Source organism: Callithrix jacchus, chromosome 15 (assembly GCF_049354715.1).
Source record: "Callithrix jacchus isolate 240 chromosome 15, calJac240_pri, whole genome shotgun sequence".
Classification (NCBI taxonomy): domain Eukaryota; kingdom Metazoa; phylum Chordata; class Mammalia; order Primates; family Cebidae; genus Callithrix; species Callithrix jacchus.
In genome coordinates, this window is record NC_133516.1 from 45421592 (window position 1) to 45448030 (window position 26439).

Genomic DNA, 26439 nt, shown 5'->3' on the forward strand with positions numbered 1-26439 from the left:
TCTTGCAAAGTACATCAAAAGCTCCTGGATGTTATATATAAAACAAACCTAAGTCTACAAGGTGGGAAAAAAGGAGGCAGACTGCTAGGGACCTCAGGACGCAAATAACTTCACAGCAGTGAGTTCCCTGAGGTTTCTTTTTCCCTCATATAACCCCTGGGTGGATGCTGGGGAAGCCAGCCACCAGAAACACCAATGGGCACAGACCAATAAAAGCCTTAACAAAAGTTTGCTCTCTCTAATCAGAGGAACAGGAGGTGGGTAGCCTACAAGATAGAAAACTTTTAGAAGATAAGTACTCTACCGCAGCTAAACACCTTTACAAACAGCTGTGCTTCACCTCCACCACACCAGCAAAGGTCAACTGATGAGCTAGACTTTCAACCTCTACAAGCTGTGAAGAAAGCCCCCAACCATCACATCAGAGTGCTGCCAAAGAAAGCTAAGAAGGAGGCCAGGACGTTTATCCTCCAACCACAGCCCCAAGTCTTCCCACCCACCATGGTGTCTGATGATACCGTGACATGAGAGGAGGCCTAGTGGAGAGATGGGACCTTCTCCCCAACCTAGCAGTAATGAGGCAACCCCACCAGTGATAGCAATGGGGTCCCCTTGGGGAGCAGTAACAAGGCACTCCTATGCCTCTCAGCCAGGAAAACATCAATGGAGGCATAGGAGGAAGCTAAGACTCTTACTCCCAAGCAGAAGTAACAAGAAGCCCCCACTATGACATCTACCTGTACCTGGCAATAAAGAAGTGGCACCCTGTCCATTTCCTTGCTGAGAAAGTACAGAGGAGCCTCATTAAAATAGAAGGTTTAAATAAGATTAGAAGTCTTATAATAACCAAAATATCCAGGCTTCAATTTTTAAAAATCACCCATCATATCAAGAACCAGAAAGATTTCAAACTGAATGAATAGACATCAAGAGATATGAACACCAAGATGATGAAGATGTGAGAATTATCTGACACAGATTTTAGAGAATCCATAGTAAAAAAAAAGTCTGCATACTTAAAATAACTTTTAAAAATAGAGAATCTCAGTAAAGAAACAGAAGCTATAAAAAAGAAGCAAATGCAAATCTTAGAACTGAAAAATACAATAACTGAAAATTTTCCTCAATAGCAGAATTAAGAGAGCAGAGGAAAGAATCAGCAAACTTTAAGATAAAACAACATAAATGAGGCAATCTAAGCACTAGGGAGAAAATAAACTTTAAAAAGTCAACACAGCCCTAGGTTCCTATGAGACTCTACCAAAAGACCTAACATTCATGTTATCAAAGCCCTGGAAGGAGAGGGGGAAAGAAGGTGAAGGACTGAGAAGTACAAGAAGAAAAACATGGGAAGTGGGAGACTTCCCATGTTTGAAAAAAGATATAAATCTATAGATTCAAGAAGCTGAGCGAACTCCAAACTGGAGGAGACATCCACACTGAGACATATTATACTCACATGTTAAAAACTAAAGACAATTTTTAAAAATTGGAAGCACTGTGAGAGGAACAGAATATTACCCATAGGGCAAAAACAGTTAGAATGTCACTGGATTTCTCATCAGAAACCACGGAGGCCAGGAGTAAATGGAACCTTTACCAAGTACTGAAAGAAAATGATTATTATACCCCAGTCTTATATCCAGTGAGAATAACCTTCAAGAATGAAATGGAAATACAGACATTACTGGAGAAAGGAAAACTAAAAGAATTTGTTACCAGCTGGCATGGTTTGGCTCTGTGTCCCCATCCAAATCTCATCTCAAATTGTAATCCCCACGTGTCAAGGGAGAGGCCCGGTGGCAGGTGACTGGATCATGGGGACAGTTTCCCCATGCTGTTTTCATGACAGTGAGTGAGTTCTCACAAGATTTGATGGTTTTATAAGCGGCAGTTTTACCTGCTTTCTTCTCTCTCCCCTGCAGCCTTGTGAAGAATGCGTCTGCTTCCACTTCTGCCATGATTGTGTAAGTTTCCTAAGGCCTCCCCACCCAAGCAGAACTGAGTCAATTAAACCTTTGTTTATAGATTACCCAGTCTCATGTAGTATCTTTGTAATAGTGTGAAAACAGACTAATACACAGACAAACCCACTCTAACAGAATGATTAAAGGACATTATCTAAACTATGAAAGAAGGAATCGTGAATATCAGGACAAAAAAAAAGAACACAATAAGGAAAACTATGGCTAATTACAATATACTTTCCTTCCCTTCCTATAGAATTTTAATTCACTTCCTATGAAACTCCCCCTAAGGTTTTTTTTTTCAACTTTTAAGTTCAGGGGTACAAGTACAGGTTTGTTACATAGGTAAACTTGTGTCATGGGGGTTTGTTGTACAGATTATTTAATCATCCTAGGTGATTAATTAAATAGGTAATAGGTACTCGGCTTAATACTAGGTATTCTCATCATTTAGCTTATCATTTAACTCCCACTTATAAATGAGAACATGCAGTATTTGGTTTTCTGTTCCTGAGTTAGTTTGCTAAGGGTAATGGCTACCAGCTCCATTTATGATCCTACAAAGGACATAATCTCATTCGTTTTTATGGTTGCATAGTATTCCATGGTGTATGTGTGTTACATTTTCTTTATCTAGTATCTTCAACAAACCTGACAAAAGCAATCAATGGGAAAAAGAATCCCTACTCAATAAATAGTGCTGGGATAACTGGCTAACCATATGCAGAAGATTGAAACTGAACCCCATTCTTACACAATATACAAAAAGTAACTCCAGATGGATTAAAGACATAATTGTAAAACTCAAAACTGTGAAAATCCTGAAAGACAATCTAAGCAATGTCATTCAAGACATAGTTATGGGCAAAGATGTCATAATGAAGGGTTTTTTCTTTAAATAGATATAGACAAGATTATTCTAAATGTATATGGAAAGACAAAAGAATTGGCATAGCTAAAACAACTTTGAAACCAAAGAAATAAAGTGGGAGGAATTGGTCTGTCCAGTTACAAAAGTTACACAACACAGTTAGAAAAACTATGCAGTAAATTGGAGGGACAGACATGAAGATCAACAGAACAGAATTAAGAAACTCAAAATAGACCCACACAAAAAGGTTTAACTAATTTTTTAAAAATATCCAAAAATAATTGAATGGAGGATGGGTAGCCTTTACGACAAATAGTCCTAGAGCTATTGGACATGCATTAAAAAAATTCTAAGTCTCACATCTTTTAACAAAAATCAAAATGAAGAACAGATTTGAATGTAAAATGTAAAAACTATAAAACTTCTGGAACATAGATTGGGGAAATCTTCAAGATTTAGAGCTACACAAAGAATTCTTGGACTTGACTCCAGAGGATGGTCCATAAAAGGAAAATTAGATCTCAACAAAATTTAAAATTTTCGCTTTTTGAAAGAGTCCCATAAGAGGATGCAAAGACAGGCTATACAGTGAGGGAAATAGTTACAAATTACATATCTGGCAAAGAAGGAACTAGAACATAAAAAGAACTTTGAAAACTCAACAGTAAAAATTTTTTTTAATTCTATTAGAAAATGAGCAAAACGTGAAATAATCGTATCACTGAAAAAATATATAAATGGCAAATAAACATAAAAAAGATGTTCAGTATTTTTAGTGATTAGAGAAATGCATATTAAAACCAAAGTGAAACATCACTGCATAGCTATCAGAATAATTAAAATAGAAAATAATAATAACACCAAATTCAGGCAAACATTCCAGGAAATTGAATCATTCATACATTGCTAGTAGTGATGTAAAGCGACACAACCAATCTGGAAAAGTTGATGGTAGTTTCTTACAAAGCTACATGTACAACTACCATACAACCTAATAATTGCACTTCTGAGCATCTGTCTCAGAGAAATCAAAACCAAAGTTTACACAAAAGCCTTACATTAATATTTGTAGCACTTTTATTCATAATAACTTAAAACTGGTAACAACTTAAGAGGTTCTTCAATGGGTTAGTGAAATAGTGGTGCATACACGCTATGGAACTCTACCCAGCAACAACAAATAACAAATGTGCAACAACCTAGGTGAATCTCTAGAGAATTCTGTGAATTAAAAAAAAAAAAGCCAACCCCAAAAGTTGCGTATTGCATGATTCTATCTATATAACATTTTTGAAATAACAGTCATAGAAATAGAGAACAAATTCGTGGTTGCCAGAGTTTAAGTAGAAGTAGGGGTGGGAAAGAAGGGCCAACATGAGGCATACTGCTAATTTTTTTTTTTTTTTGAGACAGTTTCACTCTTGTCACTCAGGCTGGAGTGCAATGGTGCGATCTCAGCTCACCGCAACCTCCAACTCCTGGGTTCAAGCGATTCTCCTACCCCGACTTCCTAAAGTAGCTGGGATTACAGGCACTTGCCACCATGCCCAGCTATTGTTTTTTTGTTTTGTTTTGTTTTGTTTTTGTAGAGACGAGTTTTCACCATATTGGCCAGGCTGGTCTTGAACTCCTGACCTCAGTTGATCCACCTGCCTTGGCCTCCCAAAGTAATGGGATTACAGGCATGAGCCACCATGCCCTGCCCTGGCATACTACCTCGTGACTATATCAATGTCAATGTCTTGGTCATAATATTTATGAAGATTTTATCATTGGGGAAACAGAGTAAAGGGTATGTGGGATATCTACATTAATTTTTGCAACTGCAAGTGAATCTATAATTATCTCAAAATTTTTAAAAAGTTTAAATTATATAGCACATTTGCTGAAAAATTCTAGTGACAACAGTGGTTAGAAGAGTGATTATTAGCATATTATTATCATTATTATTTGGAACCAGAGAGATATACATTTTTGCCTTTCTCTACATCTTTATTGCTACAAAGTTAGTCCCCCAGATACTCTCATGCTTGCCCCCATCTCTTTCTTTAGGTCTTCAGTCAAAAATCATGTCAGGAGACCTTCCTTGCCCAACCTGTCTAAAATTGCAGGCTTCCCCATCCCGCACCAGGATTGTATATTCCCCCATCCCTACTCACTTTTGTTTTCTCTTTAGTACTCACCGCCTCTAATATATTCTATATTTTGTTTATTAATCTTGCTTCTGTGTCTTCCTACTAGAATGTATGCTGCAAAAGGACAAGGATCCTGGTCAGTGTTGTCTAAGCATTGCATTTCTCATTGCTATTAATAGTGTTGGACCCATAGTAAGCACTCAATAAATATGTATTTAGTGAATGAATTGCTAAAATTAATTTCTGTATATTGTCACAGGGTCCTCATATGTAGTTGAGTAAATGATACTTCTTTTTCATGTTATTATGAGAACTAAATGAGATGTTCAAAAACATAACTTTCTCAGAATATATGAAGAATTTCTACAACTCAAAAACAAAAAAAAACCTGATTTTTTCTAAATGGGTAAAAGACTTGAATAGACATTTCTCCAAAGAAGATATACAAATAGCCAAACAGTACTTGAAAAGATGTTCTACATCACTAATCATTAGGGGAAAAAAAAGCACCACAATGAGATACCATCTCATTAGGATGGCTATAATCAGAACAAAGCAAACCCTAAAAGAACTATGGTCACAAATGTGGAGAAATCAGAACCCTTGTGTCCCGCTGGTGGGAATGTTTTAACTGTGGAAATAGTATGATGGTTCCTTCAAAAATTAAAAGTACCATTGCCATGTGATTCAGCACTTTCACCCCTAAGTATATACCCAAAAGAATTGAATGCAGGAACTCAAATAAGTATTGGTACACACGTGTTCATAGAAGTATTATTAATACAGGCAAAAGGCGGGGGCAACCCCCATGTCCATTGACAGATGAACTGATAAACAAAATGTGACATATACATTTATACATGCACCGGGCCTTAAAAAGAAAGACAATTCTGACACCTGCTACAGCACAGATAAATCTTGAGGATAAAGCCAGTTACTAAAAGGGCATTACTATATGTTTTCACTTACAGGAGGTCCTAAAGTACTCAAATTCACAGAGACAGAAAGTAGAATGTTGGTTGTGAGGGGCTAGAAGGAGGGAGAATGGAGTTAGTGTTAAACACAAAATTTTAGTTTGCAAGATGAAAAGAGTTCTAAAGATGAATGGCAGTAATGATTGCACAACAGTGTTAATGCACTCAATGCTGCTGAGCTGTACACATGAAAAATGTTAACGCTGATAAATTTTATGTTATGCACATTATACCACAACTTTTCAAAAATTAAAAAGAAATCAAAAACTTACACCACATCAATAACACAATAGAGACCCGACAAATGGTCAATTATGGGAAGAGGATATAAAATTTATATCAGAATGACCTTGTGTTTCTTGCATATAGTTGTGGCTAAGTGAAGAAGATTTAGTTGTGTAAGTAGCTCTCATTGTCCTTTTGCACCAGCTTCCCACCTTGGCAAGGGCAATCAAGTAAGAAGGGAGTGGCAGAGAAGTGTGGTGCCAGTTGCTGCACTATCGCTTCAATCTAAATGTGAGAGTGCCATTGCTTGGCTACATAAGATACTGTCTCAGCAGATATGAAAGTAAGTTTCTGGTCTTCTACTGCAGAAAAAGCAAAGAACTGGCTCTAGAGCAGAATTCAATTAGATCTTTAAAAACATCAATGCAAATCACCCAAATGCCCTAAGCCCAACTTTGTAGTTTACTCAACTGAGTTTATAGCAACAAAATCAAAGAGTTCGACAAAGTTATTCCTACCAAGATTCCACTGGAAAAGAAAGGAGTACATTTACTAATAGAATTGAGGACATATTTAGTTGGAAAAGCAAGTTCCTGTGACTTTTGTCTTGTGGAAAAAAGGGTGGGATTCAAAGACAAGACCAGATCACCAGTGCGCAGTGAGCAGAGCTGTACTTTCCCCTTGGCTGGGAACCACAGTGGCATTTGGTAGTGACCTCAATCTGGGGTGATTCCAGCTTTCTTAACTTCATTCTTAAATGAATTCACATGGAAACTTTTTAATAAACTTTACTGAAGTAAATTGTGTTTACGTATGGATACATCCATGTGACCACTCCCAGATCAAAATATAAAACATTTTCGTTATCCCAGAAAGTCCTCCTGTGCTACTTCACAATTGATGTTCCTTCCAGAGGTAACCAGTATTTTAACTTTTACCATTATAAATTAGTTTTTATTTTTCTTAAACTTTATTTAAAGTAGGATCATACAACATATTCCTTTTTGTGCCTGGCTTCTTTACTCAGGATAATGGTTTCACGGTTTATTCCTGTTATTGTATGTACTTGCATTTTGTTCTTTTATTGCTGAGTAGTGGTCCAAAAAAAGATAACCACACAGCCAGTAAGCACATGACAAGGTACTCATTTGTTATTAAGGAAATGCAAATTAAAACCACACTGTAATGCCAGAATAAACAGAGTTTAAAAGGGCTGGCAATGCCAAATGTTGGTGAAGATATGAGTAACTGGAGCTCTTATACATTCCTGCATTACTGGCAGAAGTATAAAATGGAACACTCCTTTGGAAAACTTTGTCAGTTTTTGAGAAAATTAAACATAATCCAACACTTCCATTTCTAGATATATATGCAAAAGAAATGAGTGATTAGGTACACAAAAACACATGTAGAAAGATGTCCACAGAACCTTTATTCATAATGATTCAAACTGAAAATAAACCCAATATACATCATCAGAAGAAGGGATAAACTATGATATACTCAAATGAATATTTTTTGAAGGTCTACTATGTGCAAAACACACCCCTCACCCTTGGCATCTCTTCCTTTAGTGGGCATGACACCCTCTCCTTGGGGATTCCATTTCATTGTCAGCTTCCTTTGAAAGCAGTGAGAAAGCAGGGACGCTAGATGTTAATATGTCTTGGCACCAGACAAAAGCCCAACTTCCCCAGTGGCTATCACACTCTAGGTTCTAGGTCACACTGTACTCAACAAATGTCCAATTACTTAATCATTTCATGATGCCAGACCCTGAGCAGAAGATACAAAAATGATTAAGCTGTGATTCTTGATGAGAAGATAGTGATTAACAGGTTGATTCTTGGACTCAGAAAGACCTGTGCTTGAATTCCAAGTCTTAGTAGCTACGTGTTCTTGGGCAAGCCCAGGCATCTATAACAATGCAAATAATCACAATAGTACCCACCAAAAAAGTGTTCAAAGAATTTAACGAGAGGATACATGTGAACAATGTCCAGTGCATAGGAGGTTTTAAATCAATGCTGTTTATTACTATTATTGTTGCTATTATTAATGTTCTCAATCTAGTGAAGAGAGAAAGTAAATAATAACTAATTATAAACATAAAACAATGATAAGAGATATCAAATAAATGTAAAATATGTTTCAAGGATATTTAGGGGAGAAGAGGCTAATTTGAGCTAGAAAAATTCTGATGAGTTCTCATGAGACCAACAGAGAATTAGGATTTGTCAGCTTAGGAAACAAGAGCTGTGGCTTTAATTTTCATGATCAAAGAGTGCAGTAAGAGATAAAATGATGTAAAATAAATAGGATCAGGTTTGAAACTGCATGGTCTTAGGTCTGAATTGAGGCTTATCCATTAATTAGCCAGAGGATTTTGGACTCTTCTACACTTCATTTTCGTCATTTGCAAATGATGACAATTCTTATTTCTAATGGTTATCAGAATAAAAAGAAATATTTATCAAACATCTCACACAATAAAAGTTACTCAATGCATAAATTTTAACAAGTATGCATTGTTAAACAATATTCTATAAATATAACAATAATATATTTAAACATATCAACTGACTATGAAACTAAGGGTCTATACACTATTTCTCTTAGAGTGAGGCGTGGGCAGGGGGGCAGTTGTTTCCAAAAAGGCAACATCATGACCAACCTGGTGGCATTTGCCTCCAGCAATGACTCTTCAGAAGTTATAGCCGCTTGGAGAACCTAGCAGTCCTTTCAGCCAGGAAAATGCCCGTAACATGAAAATCTTTGCATTCATTCCAGTGGTTCTGACACTCCCAGAAACACAATTTATGAAATTACTGTTTCCAGAACCCTCAGTAAAGAACTTGGCATCAGGAAAAAAATAAAAAAGCATAAGCCAAATCATCAAAGGCAAGTCTTTTAGACTCTCGCTCCTATTACATGCCATTTGATTTTTACTGAATAGGAAGTAAGTTGGCGGACTCAAGCATCAACAGCAAACCTGGTAAAAAACACTTCTCTCTGCGATGGCATTTTTTTTTTCCTCACTCCAATAGTTTACCAAATTTCAAGCACCATTAATACTGTGCTAATCTGCCACTGTCTGCAGCCTGCCGAGCCCACAGACAAGAGGCCCACTGTTGCAATCTTCAAGTCGGTAGTCTTGTGTGCTTGTCAATAAATCCACACATGAAGTCCTTTGTCAAACCCCTGCTGCCATCAGCACATTTCCTTTCCCAAATGGATACCTACTCAGTACACTCAAGCCCTGCTCTCACATTGCCAAAGGGCCAGGTTGACTGAGGGATTTTTAAAATAATGTTTTGCCCAGATAGTTTGAAACTGTGTGTAAACAGCCTGAATGTTTCATGAGACGAGGTTTTGATGTAGGAAAAATAAAGGTGCATTTTCACTTGAAATGTCTGCAAAAACTGCTGTATCTTTCTGAGCATGCCACCTTTAATTTAATCCTGACAGGAGGAAAATAATCAATAAATCTCAGATTCCCAGCACTTTGCTTCTGTCATCATTATCATCATCATCATCATCACCATGCTGTTTCATGCCCATTTGTTCAACCCTTCCTCTCATTCCATTCTCTGCCCTTGTCTATGCCCCCAGAGGCTGATTCCTATAGACTCCACCTCCCAGGCTCCCTTGCTGCCATTTTCCTGATTGGCTTAGTCAACTGGAGGCATAGGCTGGAGACCAAAGCATAGGTATTTCTTTGCCCTTCCTCCCTGCTTTGCTTGCATTTCTAAGAGTAGCTGCCTCCCTTTATTCACAGCTGCTGTCAAGTGAATCTGCTCCAAGAATTCAGCTCTCACTCAACTCTGTAATATTTGCTCTCCTTGCCCCTTAGAACTAAGGGTGGTAACAGCTTCCCACTGTTGCTAATCTCTGGATGCTGCAGCACCTCTGCATAGTTTCCTGACCTTGCTCACTGCACATCCTTCTGTGAATGTCTCTGATATCATCATATTGAACATAGTCTTCTCTATGACTGTTTTTGATTTCTCCTCACTGTCCTGAGTGCCCCAAAACACAAACTCATCCAGCCTTGACAAAAATTCCATGAGGAAAGTATTTCACAGATGAGAAAGCCAACGTAGCAGTTTTAAGGATCTTATTCCAAGTAACACAACTAGGGAGTGTCAGAGTCAAAATTAAAACCCAGCTCTTTCCACTCCAAAGCCTGTTTTTAACCACTGCCAACAACTTCGCAATGTAGTCAACGTAAGTATCACTTAAAGTGTTTGTTGAAAATCCAGATTTTGGGAAACCTACTCAGACCTCCCTTCTGAGGAAGCCATCTCTAAGGGTTTTTAAGTTGAGCAGTAACATTGGCTCAGCATCATCATGTGACCCACAGGAGATAACTGCATGGGGTAACTGACAACCTACAGGGTGAACTGGCACTAAAACTCTGACCAGTATGGGCAATGGCAATTAGTAAGGCCAATCAAACTCTCTCCTGCATCCCAAATTTGAATTTAAAATGCTGAGGAAATTAGTGAAGTGGTAGAGGGAAGAGAAAAAAGAAAACCCATAAAGAGAAGCAGGCAATGAGAGAGTGACAACACATGGTCATCTGATGGTGGAGCAGTGACCAGTGAAGCAGCAATAAGGTAGCAGAGCCCTTAGAGCCTATTGTAGCCTGAATAGTGATTATTCTTAGCTTCTCTTGAGAATTCGAGCTCCTTTCACCCATCAGCTCAACAGTGACTCATGCAATTGTTTAACATGTCTTCCCTGAACCAGACTCATTTGCCTGAGCTGATACATCCTCTCCTTTTTACAGAAAGCGCCCTAAGCTACCACACGGAAAATAGCGTTCCTATCGGCCTTCATGCATTTACTCTGTCCACCTCTCTACCCTTATTCACAGTGAAGCTGGAGTCATCTCTCAAAAATGTAAATTTAACTTCATTAACCTCCTTGCTTAAAATACACAAATGTTTTCCTATTCTTTTGACATACAGAAAGAACCTCTACAGTGACCTACAAGTTCCTGCATGGCCTGGCCACCAAGCCTGCTCTTCAGCCTCAACTTGAGACACACGCCCCCTCGATCTCTTTGGTTCAGTCATACCGGCCTTCTTTCAGTCCCTTCTGATCACCGCATTCCCTCCCACTCATTCCTTCTGCCTACAGTATTCATCCTTGCACCTAGTTAACGCCTACTCATCATCAAGCATCACTTCCCCAGGGATGCCTCACTGATGTCAATCTCATGTCATCTACCTTGAATAGTATTGTTCACAGGTATGACTTTTTATGCAATTACTTGATTAATATCCGCCATTCCCACTGAACTTCTTGAGACCAGGCTCTATGTCTGATTTTGCTCACTGTTATTTCCCAAGCACCTTGTGCAGTGCCTGGCTCACAGTAGACATGAAAATATTTATTGAATGATTTGATGTCTACATACAATGACGTTGTGGAAAAGTTCTTCTAGACATGCAACTGTATAGTTGTCATGGAGTGAATGACAATAGTAACAGTGGGCAAGTGACTGTTGCTTAGGAAGGACTGACACAAAACAGAAGACAAGACAGTGAGTGGCTGTATACACAGTACCCAGGACAAAGCTCTCTACTTGGAAGGGGATCCCAATCCTACTGCAGCCCCAACATCCACTTAGCACCTAAGAAAATGCCCAAAAGGTCAGTGGTACTTGGCTGTCTTTTATTGAGTTTCATTTAACTTTGCAGATATATTTCCAAAGAGTTTATGTCAACAGCTTTATGGCCAAGTTATTGCCAGTTTGGTGCCTATTACCTACCCCAATCCAGCTTTAAATTCACTTGGAAAAACAAAGACAGCAAACTTGCAGCCTTGACTACAAACTGAAAAGATGGTGCAATTAACACAAATATCTTTTATTGCCTCTTGAGAAACATTTGTATATCAAAATCGGTAATGACTTTAACTGTGTAGCATATTCTCTCAAATTATCCACGACAGAGAGAAATTGTTTTACATAATTCAAATGTGTAGTTAGGTTTAATAAATGAAAAATGTTCTTTCTCCTATAATTTCATTTAGGAGACTGGCTTTAGTTCCGAAAACCTTCTATGGACACCTAGCAAGTGCTAGGTGCTCTGCGAGGCCAGGGGAAGGAGATATGGAGATGAACTGCATAGCTCTTGTTTCTCAGTTACGGCAATAGAAAGAAATATATGTCATGTTACAAGTGCACATTGTGCAAAATGAAACGTCCTTCATTTTATAAAGGAAATAATAATGGTGCAGAGGTTGTAGAAGAGCAGGAGGTGCTCACTGAGAAGACCATGAAGGGTTCAAGATAACAAAGGGTCCAGCTTTGTAATGTTACAAGTGAAAAAAATGAGGACTCTCAAAGACAATGATCCCTCAACTAGTTAATGCCAAAACCAGATCCTGAACCTGAAAGTTCCTTTTAAGGAATTATCTAAGATATTACCAAATTATCTTATTCTTATTGGCTTTCTCAAAAAAAAAAAAAAAAAAAAAAAAACACTCCAGCCATTAGGGGTTGAAAAATCAAGCAAACTTTGATTTGCTGTTAATAAGGGAGCAAGATACAACTTCCTGCCTCCAATCTGGCCCCTTTTCGATCTAATTTCCTAAAATGCAAATCTGATTACACGATTCCCCTACTCTTAGGATAATAACTGCTGTCCTTAATAAAGCCTCGAAGATTCCACATGCTCTGGCCCTGCCTGGCCCTTGACCACTATCTCCTTCTTTCTCTAGGTTCCACCGACACTATACCTCCTCTGGTTCTTCAATCATACAGTGATTTCTGCCACATCAGGCCTCAGCACATAAGCTCCTTCTGCATGGAACACTCTTCCTCCTTCTTCACTGCTGATTTATTATGCTCAGGCAGAATGCCATTACCCTGACTGTAAACTAGGTTAGTGCCTCTTCACCTCTCTATGTGCTCTGCCATCACTTTTTATCAAGTTACCTGCCTAGTAACTGTCTTTTTTTCTGGACTAAGCCCCAAGAGGGTAGGAATGTCTCCATCACTCATGCATCCCATACCTCAGCATAATGCCCAGGCTCTTAGTTGGGAAGGCTAAGTTGCTGGAACAAAAAAGATTTCAAAGTCTGAGCATTTTACAGAACACAAAGTTCTTTTTTCTTTGTCATGTGACACTCCAGAGTGGGGGATCCAAGTCTGTGGCAGTTTTACTCTATAAAGTCACGTGAGACACAGGCTGATCAGCATGTAGCTTCTAAAGTCTTCCTGATAATTTCTACCTTAGTCAGTTCGAATGGGAAAGAGAATGGAGGAGCTTACGTGGAAGGTGTTCACTTCTCTTCTGCTCCTTTTCATCTGTAGGAACTTAGACACGTGGCTGCATAACTATAAGGAAGACCGAAATATGTAGGCTAGCTGGCCAGCCATGTGCAGGCATTTCTTTACTATGTGGCAAGGGAAGAAAAGACTTTGGAAGACAGATGGCTGCTCCACTAAACTGCTCAGAGAATATTTACCAAAAGAAATAATTTTAAATCATTGTATTCCTCTGCTTTACATTCTCATTTCAATACCCCAACTCCCAGAATCATTATGTTGGCAGAATTTCAATATCCAAACAATACTCATGGTCCTACTCTAGACATTCTGAGGATGCTGCCCGTGGAGACGCAACTGGTTATGGTGGGAAGAACACTGAATTAGGAGTCACGGGATCCATGGTCTCATCTCAGCTCTGTCTTTAATGAGCTGTATAAGTGTAGGCAAGGTAATTCCTACTCCTGGACCTTCAATAAAAGGTAAGGCACAGATGACTGAGATGCACATTTTTCTCCTCTACCAAGATGGCATGCCAAGTATTTAAAAAAAAGAATAGGACATCAAAGAATGCCAGAGATATAAGGGAACTTTTGAATAAATTATCAAACATTCATGATGTTCTTTTTAAAGATGTGGGAACTGAGGTCCAGGAGTAGGAATTACCTTGCCTACACTTATACAGCTCATTAAAGACAGAGCTGAGATGAGACCATGGATCCCGTGACTCCTAATTCAGTGTTCTTCCCACCATAACCAGTTGCGTCTCCACGGGCAGCATCCTCAGAATGTCTAGAGTAGGACCATGAGTATCTGACTCATGAATGTTCATTGCAATTCAGGATACAATCAGTCCCCAATTGCCTCTGTTGACTGAGCGGAAACACAGTGTGGCCACCTCTCAAAGTGTAAATATTTGCCCTTGGAATTCAATTGCATAGCTAAAATAACTTTAGGACTAACAACATTGCCATGGAAATAACAATATAAGAAAAAAACGCTCATATACTTGGATCATTATTTTGTTAAAAAATATAAGACTTCACATGTGCACAGAATAACAAGGACAGCTGGACATTACTACATTGTAGATTTTTCCTCCTAGATGGCTAGTCAAACTTTCCAAAAGAGACTCTGTACTTTTATTTAACTAAATCTCCATCTTTTTGGAACTATTTTTCTATTATTACAACAAAGACCTGTGATTTGCGTTTCAACAATTTACACAATTTCAGGCACTTTTGAGACTTGTCCCACCTAACATAACTTCTCCTTTTGGGAGATTGAGATTGTAACTCTGTCAACCCCACTGCACACCCACCTCTGCCCATGTACACACCATTCCTAGCACCAGACTCCTTACATCGGACCACTGAACCACATTTATTCCCATGCCTTTAAAAAAAAATCACAGGATAAACATGACTCGTCTCCCCAGAATGTATTTTATTTAGTGGGAAGGAATTCTAAATGTTATTCATCAAAATCAGACATGGATAGGTCATGCCATAGGAGTCAATACAAACGTACATTTTCTTGCTGGCTATTTGGGCCTATGCCCCTGATCTCATGAGGCTTAGGAATGCAGAGTGATTACATATTTGCCTCTAATACCCAGGGCATTCTTGCAGTGGGAAAATTTGAGAAGTACTGGGAAAATTACTGGCCTAAAGCAAAGACAGCAGGGACCTAGTTTTTATTCTGACGTATACTACCTATGTGAGCTTGAGCAAACAACCCGTCTCACACAGGTCTTCACATCATTCACAAAAACAACTGATGTTAGGACCAGTTGTAAAACGAGGCGATTCTTACATCTTGCTGTATTGAGACTGGTATTCCTATGACACCATTCAATTTGAACTGATAGTGAAGGAATTAGGAGATTTAGTGTTCCACATTCCAGAGCAGGTAAGGAAAAAGAGGCAGAGAATTGTTCTGAAGTTCAAATCAGCCCAATTTAACACATGTGTACTGAGGCCGACGAGACGCCAGGGCCTGGGAATGAATGCAAAGATAAACAAGGAGTAACTGGATGCAGTAGCTGTCCATGAAGAAGATAAACTCCAATGTGGCATACAGTATAGTAGCCACCAGCCACATGTAGACACTGAGCACTTGAAATTTGGTTAATTTGAATTGAGATGTGTAAGCCTTAAGAGACTTAGTAGGGAAAAAATATAAATGATCTCAATAACTGATTTATATTGATGACATGTTGAAATGAATATATTGTACTATATAGGCTTCAATCAAATAGATTATTAAAATTAATTTGTACCTGTTTCTTTTTACTTCTTTAATGTGGCTATTTATCAGAAATTTTAAAATTATGATTGTGGCTCAAATTATTTTTGGTAGGGAGGGAAGCACTGATGTAAAAGATAGTTTAGACAGAGCGTTTCAGTGTGAAGATTATGAAAGGTCATGTGTAAGAATTATAGAAGCATAAAGGAAGGACACGTAGCACCATCTGGGGGTTTGGGAAAGAGTCCTGCCAAATACGCTTCCTGAAAAAAACACTTAGAGGCAATGTGCATCTTGGAGTGAAACCAGAGGGGTTGTGTGACCCTGAGCAAGTCATTACACTTAGCCTCTCGGTATCTCTGTTTCTTCATTGATAGAGTGGGGTTGATACTAAGACCTACCTCGTTGGACTAACATCTGAATGTAGTGAGTGAAATAGCATGCATTCATCCCATGGAGGAGGGACTGGCATGTAGAGTGTGAATTGTATATTATTGCCCACCAGAACACAAGCTCCAAAAAGTCAGGGTTTGCTCTTTTGATGTCGCTTGCTGCTCTATACCCCAAAATTATCACAGAGCCTGGTAATAAATACTTGCCAATAAATACTTGTTGAATGGATAGAGTACGTAGGGACTACACACAGTTCGGTATTATTAAAGTACAGACAGTGAGCTAAGGAATAACAAAGAGGGCAGCAGAAAGCAGCCTGGCTTAATGCCCTTCCACGAACCCCCATTCCAGAGGCAAGAGAGCCAGTAAAAGATGCCAAAAGAGAAACAGCAGTCTCTTGTGTTTTCAGTTGCACTTAGCCCTTTACAATATGCTTTTACATACCAGTTCCCAACTCTGCAAGGCAGACAGTGAAATAATTAAGTGGCAACATGCTCGGTTTATTAAGGGAAGATCCAATCACAGAAACAGGAAACTAAAAAGCCTCACAAAATATCCTCACTGTTATTAGAATAACCAGAGTTCCTTGTTATTTTTTATTTTTAATATTTTCTATCTCTGTTTTTACCATGGGCATATGCTATTTTGTAGTCAGGGGAAAGGCATGCTGGTTTTTAAAAGAAATGGAGAAAAGAATGAGAAGTTGGCTAGACCAGATGGAGTTCCCATTCAGAGTGCAGTCAGATCTGAACTTCATCAGAAGGACGAAAAATGTCTGGATTCCACAATCAACATGGGGTGCCCTTGTAATAATATACTCCTAAGTGGCTGATCTTTCTACAGACTTTGAAGTCGAAGATTTCAAATACTTTCATTGCCACTTCTAAGCAATGTTAACTTTATTTAACCAAATATATAACCTGGGCACTGCTCAGAGACACAATAAAAACTGAGAAGATCCACACACTCCCTCCTTTCACCCATTTGTCTTAACTCTTGTCTCTCCTCTCACCTTTAACTGAAAAATTAGATGCTTAAAATGCTTTAATGCCTTCTCTTTCCACTTTGAAGAAAATCCTGATTCCTTTATATGTGGCCTGTAAGTCCTACTTGATCTAGCTTTTGCCTACACACACCCTTTCAGCCCCTAGACCCTCGTCACAGCTATCTTCCTTCAGAAATCTGCCAAATATGACAGTTTTCTTCTGATCTGAGCCTTCACATATCTGGCTTCCCGAGCCTGGAACATTCAGCAAATTCCTAATCTTATCCTGACCCTCACCCTTTTCATGGCTGGCTCCTCCTCATTCTATAATTCTTAGCTTAAATATTAGTCTACTCGTGGAGCCCTTCCAGACCACCTATCTAAGTAGTTTTCCTTCCAGACGTACTCTGTAATTATTTTCCTGTCTCTATACCTTCCCTGCCTCATACATCACAAGCTGTAAACAAAGTCGATGTCACTTGCTGCTCTACACCCCAGGACTATGGGGACAAACAACATAAAGAATAAGTAAATGTGTATATGTAAACAATACTCTTGATTATTATTGATTTCTTCACTAGATTGTAAGATCTATGAGAGCAGAGACCACATCTGGGTTTTTTTAATTAAAAAAAAATAGAGACAAGGGTCTTACTATGTTGATCATGCTGGTCTTGAACTCCTGGCCTCAAGCGATAGTCCCATCTCAGCCTCCCAAAGTGCTGGGATCATAGGCATGAGACACTGTGCCTGGCCACAAATGGTTTTGTCCCTCTGTGTGCTGAGTACCTTAGGGAAATACCAGGCACGTAGTAAGCGCTCAATACTAAAATCATATTATTCTGACTGAACCTCATTCTTTGAACTGTAAATATTGCACATTTCCTGGGCTGAAAACTGGGAGATTTTTTTTTTTAGTTTTCTTCTTATTCACTCATTCAACAGCATTTATTAGCAATGTAACAGACATTTGTGCTGGTCACTGGGAATAAGAAAAAGGGTCTGATTCCTGGCCCATGGAGACTGCTTTCTAGTTAAGGAAAGGACAGATAAACATGTAATACCTGTAAAGTGTTGTAAGTTCTACACTAGGGGACGTACTGGTGAATAAAAGAACACAGAGCATACAAATTTTCTTCATGGTACCTTGTATATTTCCCTGTGTTCACTGCAACACGCTAAAAAGAAATGAATTAGTCTTGCCCTATCAAGGAGCTTACTGAGAGAAACCAGCTGGGCGATCACTCTGTTTTAGGCCACATGTCAAAGAGAACCCTTATCCATCATTATATCAAAGAGCTTGCTTTGGAATTCATTCTCCTTTATCATACTGACATGAAGTGATGCTGTGTCTGACATAGAATATAAATTCCACAAGAGCAGAATTTCATTTTATTCAGTGACTTATCCCTAATACCAAGGACTGAGCCTCATCCATAGTAGGTGCTCTAGCAATATTTGTTGAATAACTGGGTGAAATCACAGATCAGTAAACCAAAGCTTAGAGAGGTGAGGGAATCTTCTAAGGTCACATAGCAACCAGGTGGTAAATCTCATTTCTAACTCTACTAATTCTAATTGCTATTAAGGGAACTTTTGTTCTCCACTGTTTAAAGATGGAGAATCAGAAACTCCCACATCCTCCATTGTTTAAAGATGCAGGATCAGAAATTCCCACATCCTGCTCCCAGATAGGAGGCAAAGGGCCAAGATTTGGAAGGTTCCCTACAGTTCCCTTGAAAGATACAACAGCAGGTCTGGGGAAGGGTTACTTTTAACTCAGGATACTTCGTTGCACATTTCTTCTCTCCTAGCTCTGAGGAAGTGCTCAGATCTGGAAAGTGCCATTGCCACCACTGTTCTGATTTTCAGAAACTCTTCTGACTCTCATGGTAAACTTGAAAAAGCTACTGCCAAAAATTTGCTGCAAACCCAATTTAGGAATTTCACAGAGGTGAGAGAATTAACTTCGGTAAAGAAATGAGAATCCTCACGGCTGACCCAACGAGCAAATAACTCCAGCTCCAGGCCCTTGTCATGTTGTTTTAGGCAATGAATGTTTATTGAACACTTACCTTATGCCAGTCAGTGAGCTATACTGGAGTTAATGCAGTGAAGAACACAGCAATCCAGCAGGGGAAAGAAACATGCTAAAAAAGTAATCAGAAATAGTCAAAGGATGGGAAAGAGCAGAGCATTCAGTGAGAGTAAAATGAGGAACTATCTTGAGGTAGGTAGTCAATGACTGGCTCCTGGAAAACCAAGGTAGAGCTGAGATCTGAAGAGTGAGCGGGAGGTAGCCAGGCAAGGGGAAGTGAGAATGATGGCATTCCAAGCAGAGAAGTGGAGGGCCAGTTGGTGAGAAAAGATGGGAAGGTAAGTGGGAAGAGGTTAGAGGTGAGGCTGGGGAGGTGAGGAGAAGCCAAATCTTATAGAAGCATAGTCCAAGGGCAAGAGGAAGCCAGGAATAGTTTCTAAGTCCAGGTCTGAGAAATTACACCAGCTGTAGTACAGAGAACAGACTGGGGTTGGGGGTAGAATAGGAAAAAAGGGAGTAACTAACTGTGGGGAGGTAATACAAGAGAAAGTGATGGCTTAGACTACAGCGGTGAAGATGGAGAGAAGCAGACAAATAGAAGAGACATTTAGGAGGTGGAATGAACAACATCTGACAATTGATTGTGAGCATTTAAGGACAGAAAAGCAAATGATGACTACCCAATTTGTGACTTACAAAAGGAATGGTGGTGTTCCCATTCCTAGAGAAGAAATTGACTAAAGAATAAGCAGATTTGAGGTGGGGTGTGGGTGGGGAGGAGATGGTGAGTTCCATTAGGATGTGTCAGTGTTAAGATGTCCATGAAATATTTAAGAGGAGAAACAGACAGCAACAGGATAGATGAGTTCAAAGGTTAGAATAGAGATCTGTGTTCAAAATACAGAAATGATAGTCAGCACTATATAATCAGTCACTGGCCTAAAGGGAGTAACCTGACTCACTTAAGGGTGTATTCCTCAAACTTCAGTCATTGAATACCATATTCACTATTTTCCCCACATCTGCCTATAGCCTGGGTTATCGTTTGCTTTGAACTTTTCCTTCACGTTGTCTCTCTACTTAAGCAAATTTTTGTAAGGACGCTTTATCATTATTCTTAATGTAAATTCAGCGGGTGAGAGTAAAAGATACTAGTGAAAAAAAATCAATGACTATCAATTCTTATTTAATATTTGTTCTTATATCACCTAAAATGGCATTACATTCTAACATGAGTATATGTTCATACTTTGGAAAATCCCAGCCTAGGGAAAATGTGTAAGAGGAACAGAGGGCCTCACACCAGCCTAAACTATCAAAATTTACTGATAGGTCGGGCAACAAAGCACATAGAGGTAGTCTGTAAATGCCTATGTCTGTTCTGAAATATTGAAAAGATGGTATTCTATTTATGCACACATATACATACATACACACCTATAAATGAGTTTAGTGCACTACAGTTATACAAGATGTATAACTGCGGGGAGCTGGGTCAAGGATACAACTTCCTGTGAGTGGGCGATTATTTCAAAAGGGAGAGAATATAGTGTGATACACAGATAAATGAATGAAAAGAAATGTTAATTAGGGTTAGCTATTTTGAGTAGTGGAGTAAAAGGTTACAGTCACAGTCTTCTTTTTAAATTTACTTTTTCTAAATGTTCTATAGTAAACATGTATTTTTCTGAAATTCTTTTTTTAGAAAAGCTACTTTTTCAGGCAGAAATATCAGACAGAATTTACCAAGAGATGACAACTTTTGGGGAGTCTTTAAAGAAAGGATGGGTAAATAAATGCTATACCATTTGCCTGCATCCAAGGCCAAAAGAAAAGGGCCCATATGCCAGATACAGGCCCATTACCTGGTAGCCTGGCAAATCTTCAGCGAGCTTTTAACAGATATGAAAATGAAGAACTAGCGGATGCACCGTCTTGATGTAACTCATCACCCCTCTCAGAACACCAGGGGAAAATGAATGAAAAATCAATGATTAGGAAAGACACCTTCAGCCTCGTACCTCTCAGTGTAGACTAAACCTTAGAAGTACAGTCAATTTCTGGATCTCTCTAGCAGCAGGTACACCCAGGCCTCAGTGTAATCCTGCTCTCTGCTCGAGAGGAAAGCAGAGCTGTATTTCAGGGACTTGAGGGTATAGTTCATCCCAGGGCATTCTCTACAATGTCTGTCAGAATGCTGCCTTGGCCCAACCACCCCACTCCATGAGACCTCCCCGCCCAGGACAGGTGCATGCCTGTGAGTTAATGGCAAAGCTAAGGAGCCAACTTCATTCCTAACTGGGCTTTTCCCTTAATCCCCACGTGGTGTCCCCTGATAAACTGAGCTGGTTCTTTTGGCAAAGGCCTGAGTTCTAAGGGGAATATCTCCTTTCCCATAAGGCTAAAGATGGTTTTGGGGATCTTAGCACCCTATAGCCATTCAGATAGAGTAAAACAATGCACTGAAAGGCGCTACTGGGAAGATACAAAAAGATGACAGGTCATACCCTAGGAGGACTGGACCTCAGAAAATGGCGTGCTCTTACAATATGCAGAAAAAAAAAATAAACAAGACCAATACCTATCTCGTACGTCTGAGAAAACAATGTGCCATTCTGCTAGTAAAGTGGTCTTATCTAACCGTGTCTTGGATTTTGACCCTTTCAAAGTGGCATTCACCTCTCTTGGAGGTGGAGAGTAGAGAGGTCCTCTTGGCCCTCATGGATAGGGTAACCTCTTGAGGTGAAACAGCACTGAGAAACTAGAATGGGTCTAAGTCCATAAGAGGAAGGCAGCATCATTCCCAAAGTGCCTCAGTCATTGCTGTGATGGCTTTGTACACCTAGCACATGGGTGAGCATTTGGGGTAGAACTAAATGTAAATATGATTCAGTTTAATGGTGACTCAAATGACTTCAATATTGTTAATGTCACTGGGAAAGATAGCTCACGAGCTGTGATTTGAAACTAAAACGTCTCTTCATTTATATACCATTAAGATGTTTTCCTTCAATCTGACTATTTATGAAGACTATGAACATACATTTTATTTATAATGAAACTAAATGCTGAATCATCTTCCAAAGTACATATTTTCTTTTAGCATATGTTATTCTATGTTTTTGAATAATCTTAAGTCTCAGATGATGAACCCACAGTGGATACCTTCCCTAACACAAAGATTTTAAAAATTTAAAAAATAATATGTTTGTTCAAAGAAAGGCAGGTTAGCTTTGCAGTTAAGAGTATGGGCTTTCAAGAGGTAGACAGGCTACAAACCCTGGCTCCACACCAGAAAGAAGCTTCCTAGCTTGGGGCAAGTTTCGGTATTATCCCCTGTCTCTGATACTGCATCTGTAGGATGAGGATAACAGTAGTATATATTCAATAAGGTCACTATGATAATTAGATGAGATAACACATAAAAAGATTTAACATGGTATTTGACTGGTGGCAACGTGATATATTATTCTTGATAACATGTTTATTATTTACTATAATTTGTATGTTTGTCCCCTCCAAACTTCATGTTGAAATTTGATCTCCAGTATTAGAGGTGGGGCCTTATGGGAAGTGTTTGAAGTTATGTGTTATCTCATCTAAATATTGTTTATGATCTGAAAACCTAAAGTATATACAATGAATACGAGTTTTATTTATTTATTCTTATAGGGACAAGAAACCAAGCCAAAATACAGAGACATCCTTTCTGAACTTGATGAGCACACAGAAGATAAGCTAGATTTTGAAGACTTCATGATCTTTCTCTTAAGCATCACTCTAATGTCAGATCTGTTACAAAATATATGGAGTATAAAAATTATGAAATAAACAGTTTTAAATATGTTGTATAAAATAATGGCAAAAGACAGTGTTAAGTTATTAAAATGTTTCCATCTTATTTTTAAATAATTGACTATATCAATCATACAACTGTTAATTGCCTAGGATGGTTCTTGCTGGTATTCAAATCCAATGTAACTCTAAAAATTTACACATACACTTCAGGAATGTTTGAATGATAAGGTCTCTGTGTGCTTTACAATATGATAGATTTGACACCACTGAATATTAAATTGCATTTGCTGTGTCAATGGTGACCTAGAGTACTCTACTTATAGTGACTGAGTCACTCATTTATTCACTAAACATGTGTTGAGCATCTACCTGATGTTACTGCTGAGGATACAGTAATGCATTGGCCAGACAATTCCTTCCTTCAGGCATGCTTGCAGAAGTGTAGCAGAAGAGATGGACATTAAACAATTTTTCATTAATTACATACACAGTATAATTAGAATTGAAATAAAGGCTATAGGATGCTAAAAGAGATTACCACCTGATCTGAGTTCAAAGGTCAGAGAAGCTGACCTTGAGGCGGTGGTTACATGACTGCATGCATGTGTCAAATTCACAGAACTGCACACTAAAAAGAGTGAATTGTTCTGCATGTGAATTATACCTAAATAAATCTGACTTAATAAAAAAATAAAACCCAGTATTCTTGTAATCTCTGACCACAATTTAACCAACAACTCCTTGGGATTATGATGTAAAAGTAATCATATCCCACAGACCCACACTGACCCCCATGACCACATCTTGTATTACTGAGTTTAAATCACAGAGAGAGAGAGAGAGAGAGAGGGAAAATATCGGTGTCTGAACCTTTAAGATAGATTCTCACAAAGACTGTTATTCACATAGGACCTTGCTTAAGGACAGCAGGACTCAGTAGGGTAGTTCAGCATATGGCAATGGGCACTCAGGGTTCCCAGAGGGGGTACTGGGCAACAGCCATAGCCACAGACTTGATCAACCTGGCTTTCAGAGATTCTTACTCTCTCTTTACATGGGAGTAATAATGTCTCCATTTTCCTACTGCAGGAACTGAGGCTTTGAGTAGCTAAATGATGGTCCAGGATCACGCATGCAATCAATTTCAGAGTCAGAATCCTGGCAGAAGCAAAGAGGTGCCAAAGGGAGGAGAAAGAGGAGAAATAGTTTTCCGGCTTTGATTCCCATTTTGTTCCAGTCACTTGCCCAGCTCCACAGTCAGGCACTGCATGCACTGCACTTCTACTGCAGGCTGTTGCCAAGAGAAAGGTAAAGAGAAATGAGTCCAAGTCCTTACTTTCCATGAGTTTATGGCTGGCCAAACATGTATGTAAATGTGGTCTAGCGGAGCTATTCTATAATGTGTGGTAGGACTGTATTTCTCTGATTCCTTACAGTTGAGTTTGTCTATCCTTTGGCCAGTAACATTTGAGCTGAAGTGAAATGTGCCACTTCCAGGTGGAGGCTCTGAGAGCCTGGGCTCAATTCACTGCCCTGTTTCCCTGGGCTGTGATAACTGGCAACATGCCCCATGGAGGCTGTTCCTTCAGCCAAGGTCCTGAGGGAGGCCAGTTTGGAGCAGAAGCCCATACAAGCTGATATGGACATCTTGCTGAAGGAAGAAATAAATCTTTTACCAGAAAAAAAAAGACCTTTATTCATTGTAAAATTATTATTACTTGCCAAGTCCCTCCCTGACCTCTCATTTTCTTCCCAGCCCAACATTGTATGCCTCATAACCTATGTTAAGAAAATCCTTTCTGGAGAGAAACCTTCGGCCTTGCTCTGGTGAAGTGTTGCCTCATCCTTTGGTTTTCAGATCCACCAGAACCCAACACCTTGGCCCTCCCTACTTCGCAACCTCAGACATTCTAAATCCAAGAGGTTACAGATCACATAAAAGAAAGCCCTGGGCTTTATCCTCTCATTGTTTTACAGGAGGCAGGTGTGTTTAACAAAAACATTTAAACTCACTTATCTGACAAAAGAAGAAAAAGGAATTAAAGAAAATTTGTTGTATGTCCAGTTTTCAAAGGCTTCTTGCTTTGAGCCATTTCAGGTTGAGTGACAGAAAATATTTTTTGTTGTTGTTTTTACAAACACAGGGCTCATACTATGTGCCAGGCACTGTTGTAGGGAGTCCCAAATAGTAACTAATTTAATACCCATAACAATCTTCTAAGATAGGTATTATTATTACCATCTTCTTAGGTATTATTATTACCATCTCATAGATGAGGAGACTGAAGCATGAAGATTTTTATTTTCATGAATCATACAACTAAGCAAATTCGAGAGTTTCCTGTTTTCCCCAAGGGTATTGTTAATTTTGCTTTAATATTAGACTTGTGAGCAATAATATTATAACTCACCAAAAATAGCTGTGCACATTTCAGGCACTGTGCAAGAGATAGCAGTACCAGCTGGGCCCTGGAGAACCATTTGGCATTCCTCAAATAGAAGTCTGTGGGCTGTTCTCCCTCAAAGCCCTTTGTGTCTCAGGCAAGTAGCTGAATATGGCAACCCTGGTGGCCAATGGAAAGGTCATATTCACACCTTTCAGAGAAGGAAACCAGAGAGCCTGACCAATGGTATGATGAAGAATCTTGGAGTCCTTCCAACTCTATGGGTTCCCAGTAAGAATTTTTGAAAATCCATCCCAGATGGAAAGTCACACTTTCTGGGAGAGATATCAATTATAGAATCTATTTTAGGGCCAGGAGCGGTGGCTCAAGCCTGTAATCCCAGCACTTTGGGAGGCCGAGGCGGGTGGATCACGAGGTCAAGAGATTGAGACCGTCCTGGTCAACATGGTGAAACCCCGTCTCTACTAAAAATACAAAAAAATTATCTGGGCACGGTGGCGCGTGCCTGTAATCCCAGCTACTCAGGAGGCTGAGGCATGAGAATTGCCTGAACCCAGGAGGCGGAGGTTGCGGTGAGCCGAGATCACGCCATTGCACTCCAGCCTGGGTAACCAGAGCGAAACTCCATCTCAAAAAAAAAAAAAAAAAAAGAATCTATTTTAGCCTGATACAAAGAATGCAAACAGCAAAAGCACATGTACGTGTTGAAGCATCAGCAACAGATAAATCAATGAGTGTGGTGCTAAGACACTAGAACATAGGCGATCTACTTTTTGGTTCTAGTCCCAGGAGCATGAGCTCTTCTCTATAAACCAAGCTGCCATTTTGAAAATGTTACTGATCATCACAAGTGAGATTGTGATGCAAAACTGTCTTGAGATCCCATGGTCAAAAAAAAAAAATCCATTCCAATTACACATATGAACATATACACACACAAACAGGAAGAGAGGGTTGTATTTATCAAGGTACAGCTCATATAATGGATTGAAAGGGTAGAGAATGCAATGAATGTCCACTCAATGCTGAAAACAGCAAAAGAAAGCAAAATTGAGGCTTCACTCTCAGTTTCTCTCAAATGAATCGGTTTCTGATCTCTGCTTCCCTCTGCATGTGATC

General features: G+C 39.1%; 1 protein-coding gene across 1 annotated transcript; it reads left to right on the forward strand.

The window, feature by feature from the left end:
* The first annotated feature begins 13431 nt into the window (after positions 1–13431).
* SNTN (sentan, cilia apical structure protein) lies at positions 13432–22976 on the forward strand. Its single transcript, XM_078352403.1, has 3 exons — positions 13432–13544; positions 18736–19033; positions 22790–22976. Exons 1-3 carry the CDS (start codon positions 13432–13434, stop codon positions 22946–22948), a joined length of 570 nt encoding a protein of 189 aa, XP_078208529.1. The 3' UTR covers positions 22949–22976.
* The last annotated feature ends 3463 nt before the right edge of the window (positions 22977–26439 follow it).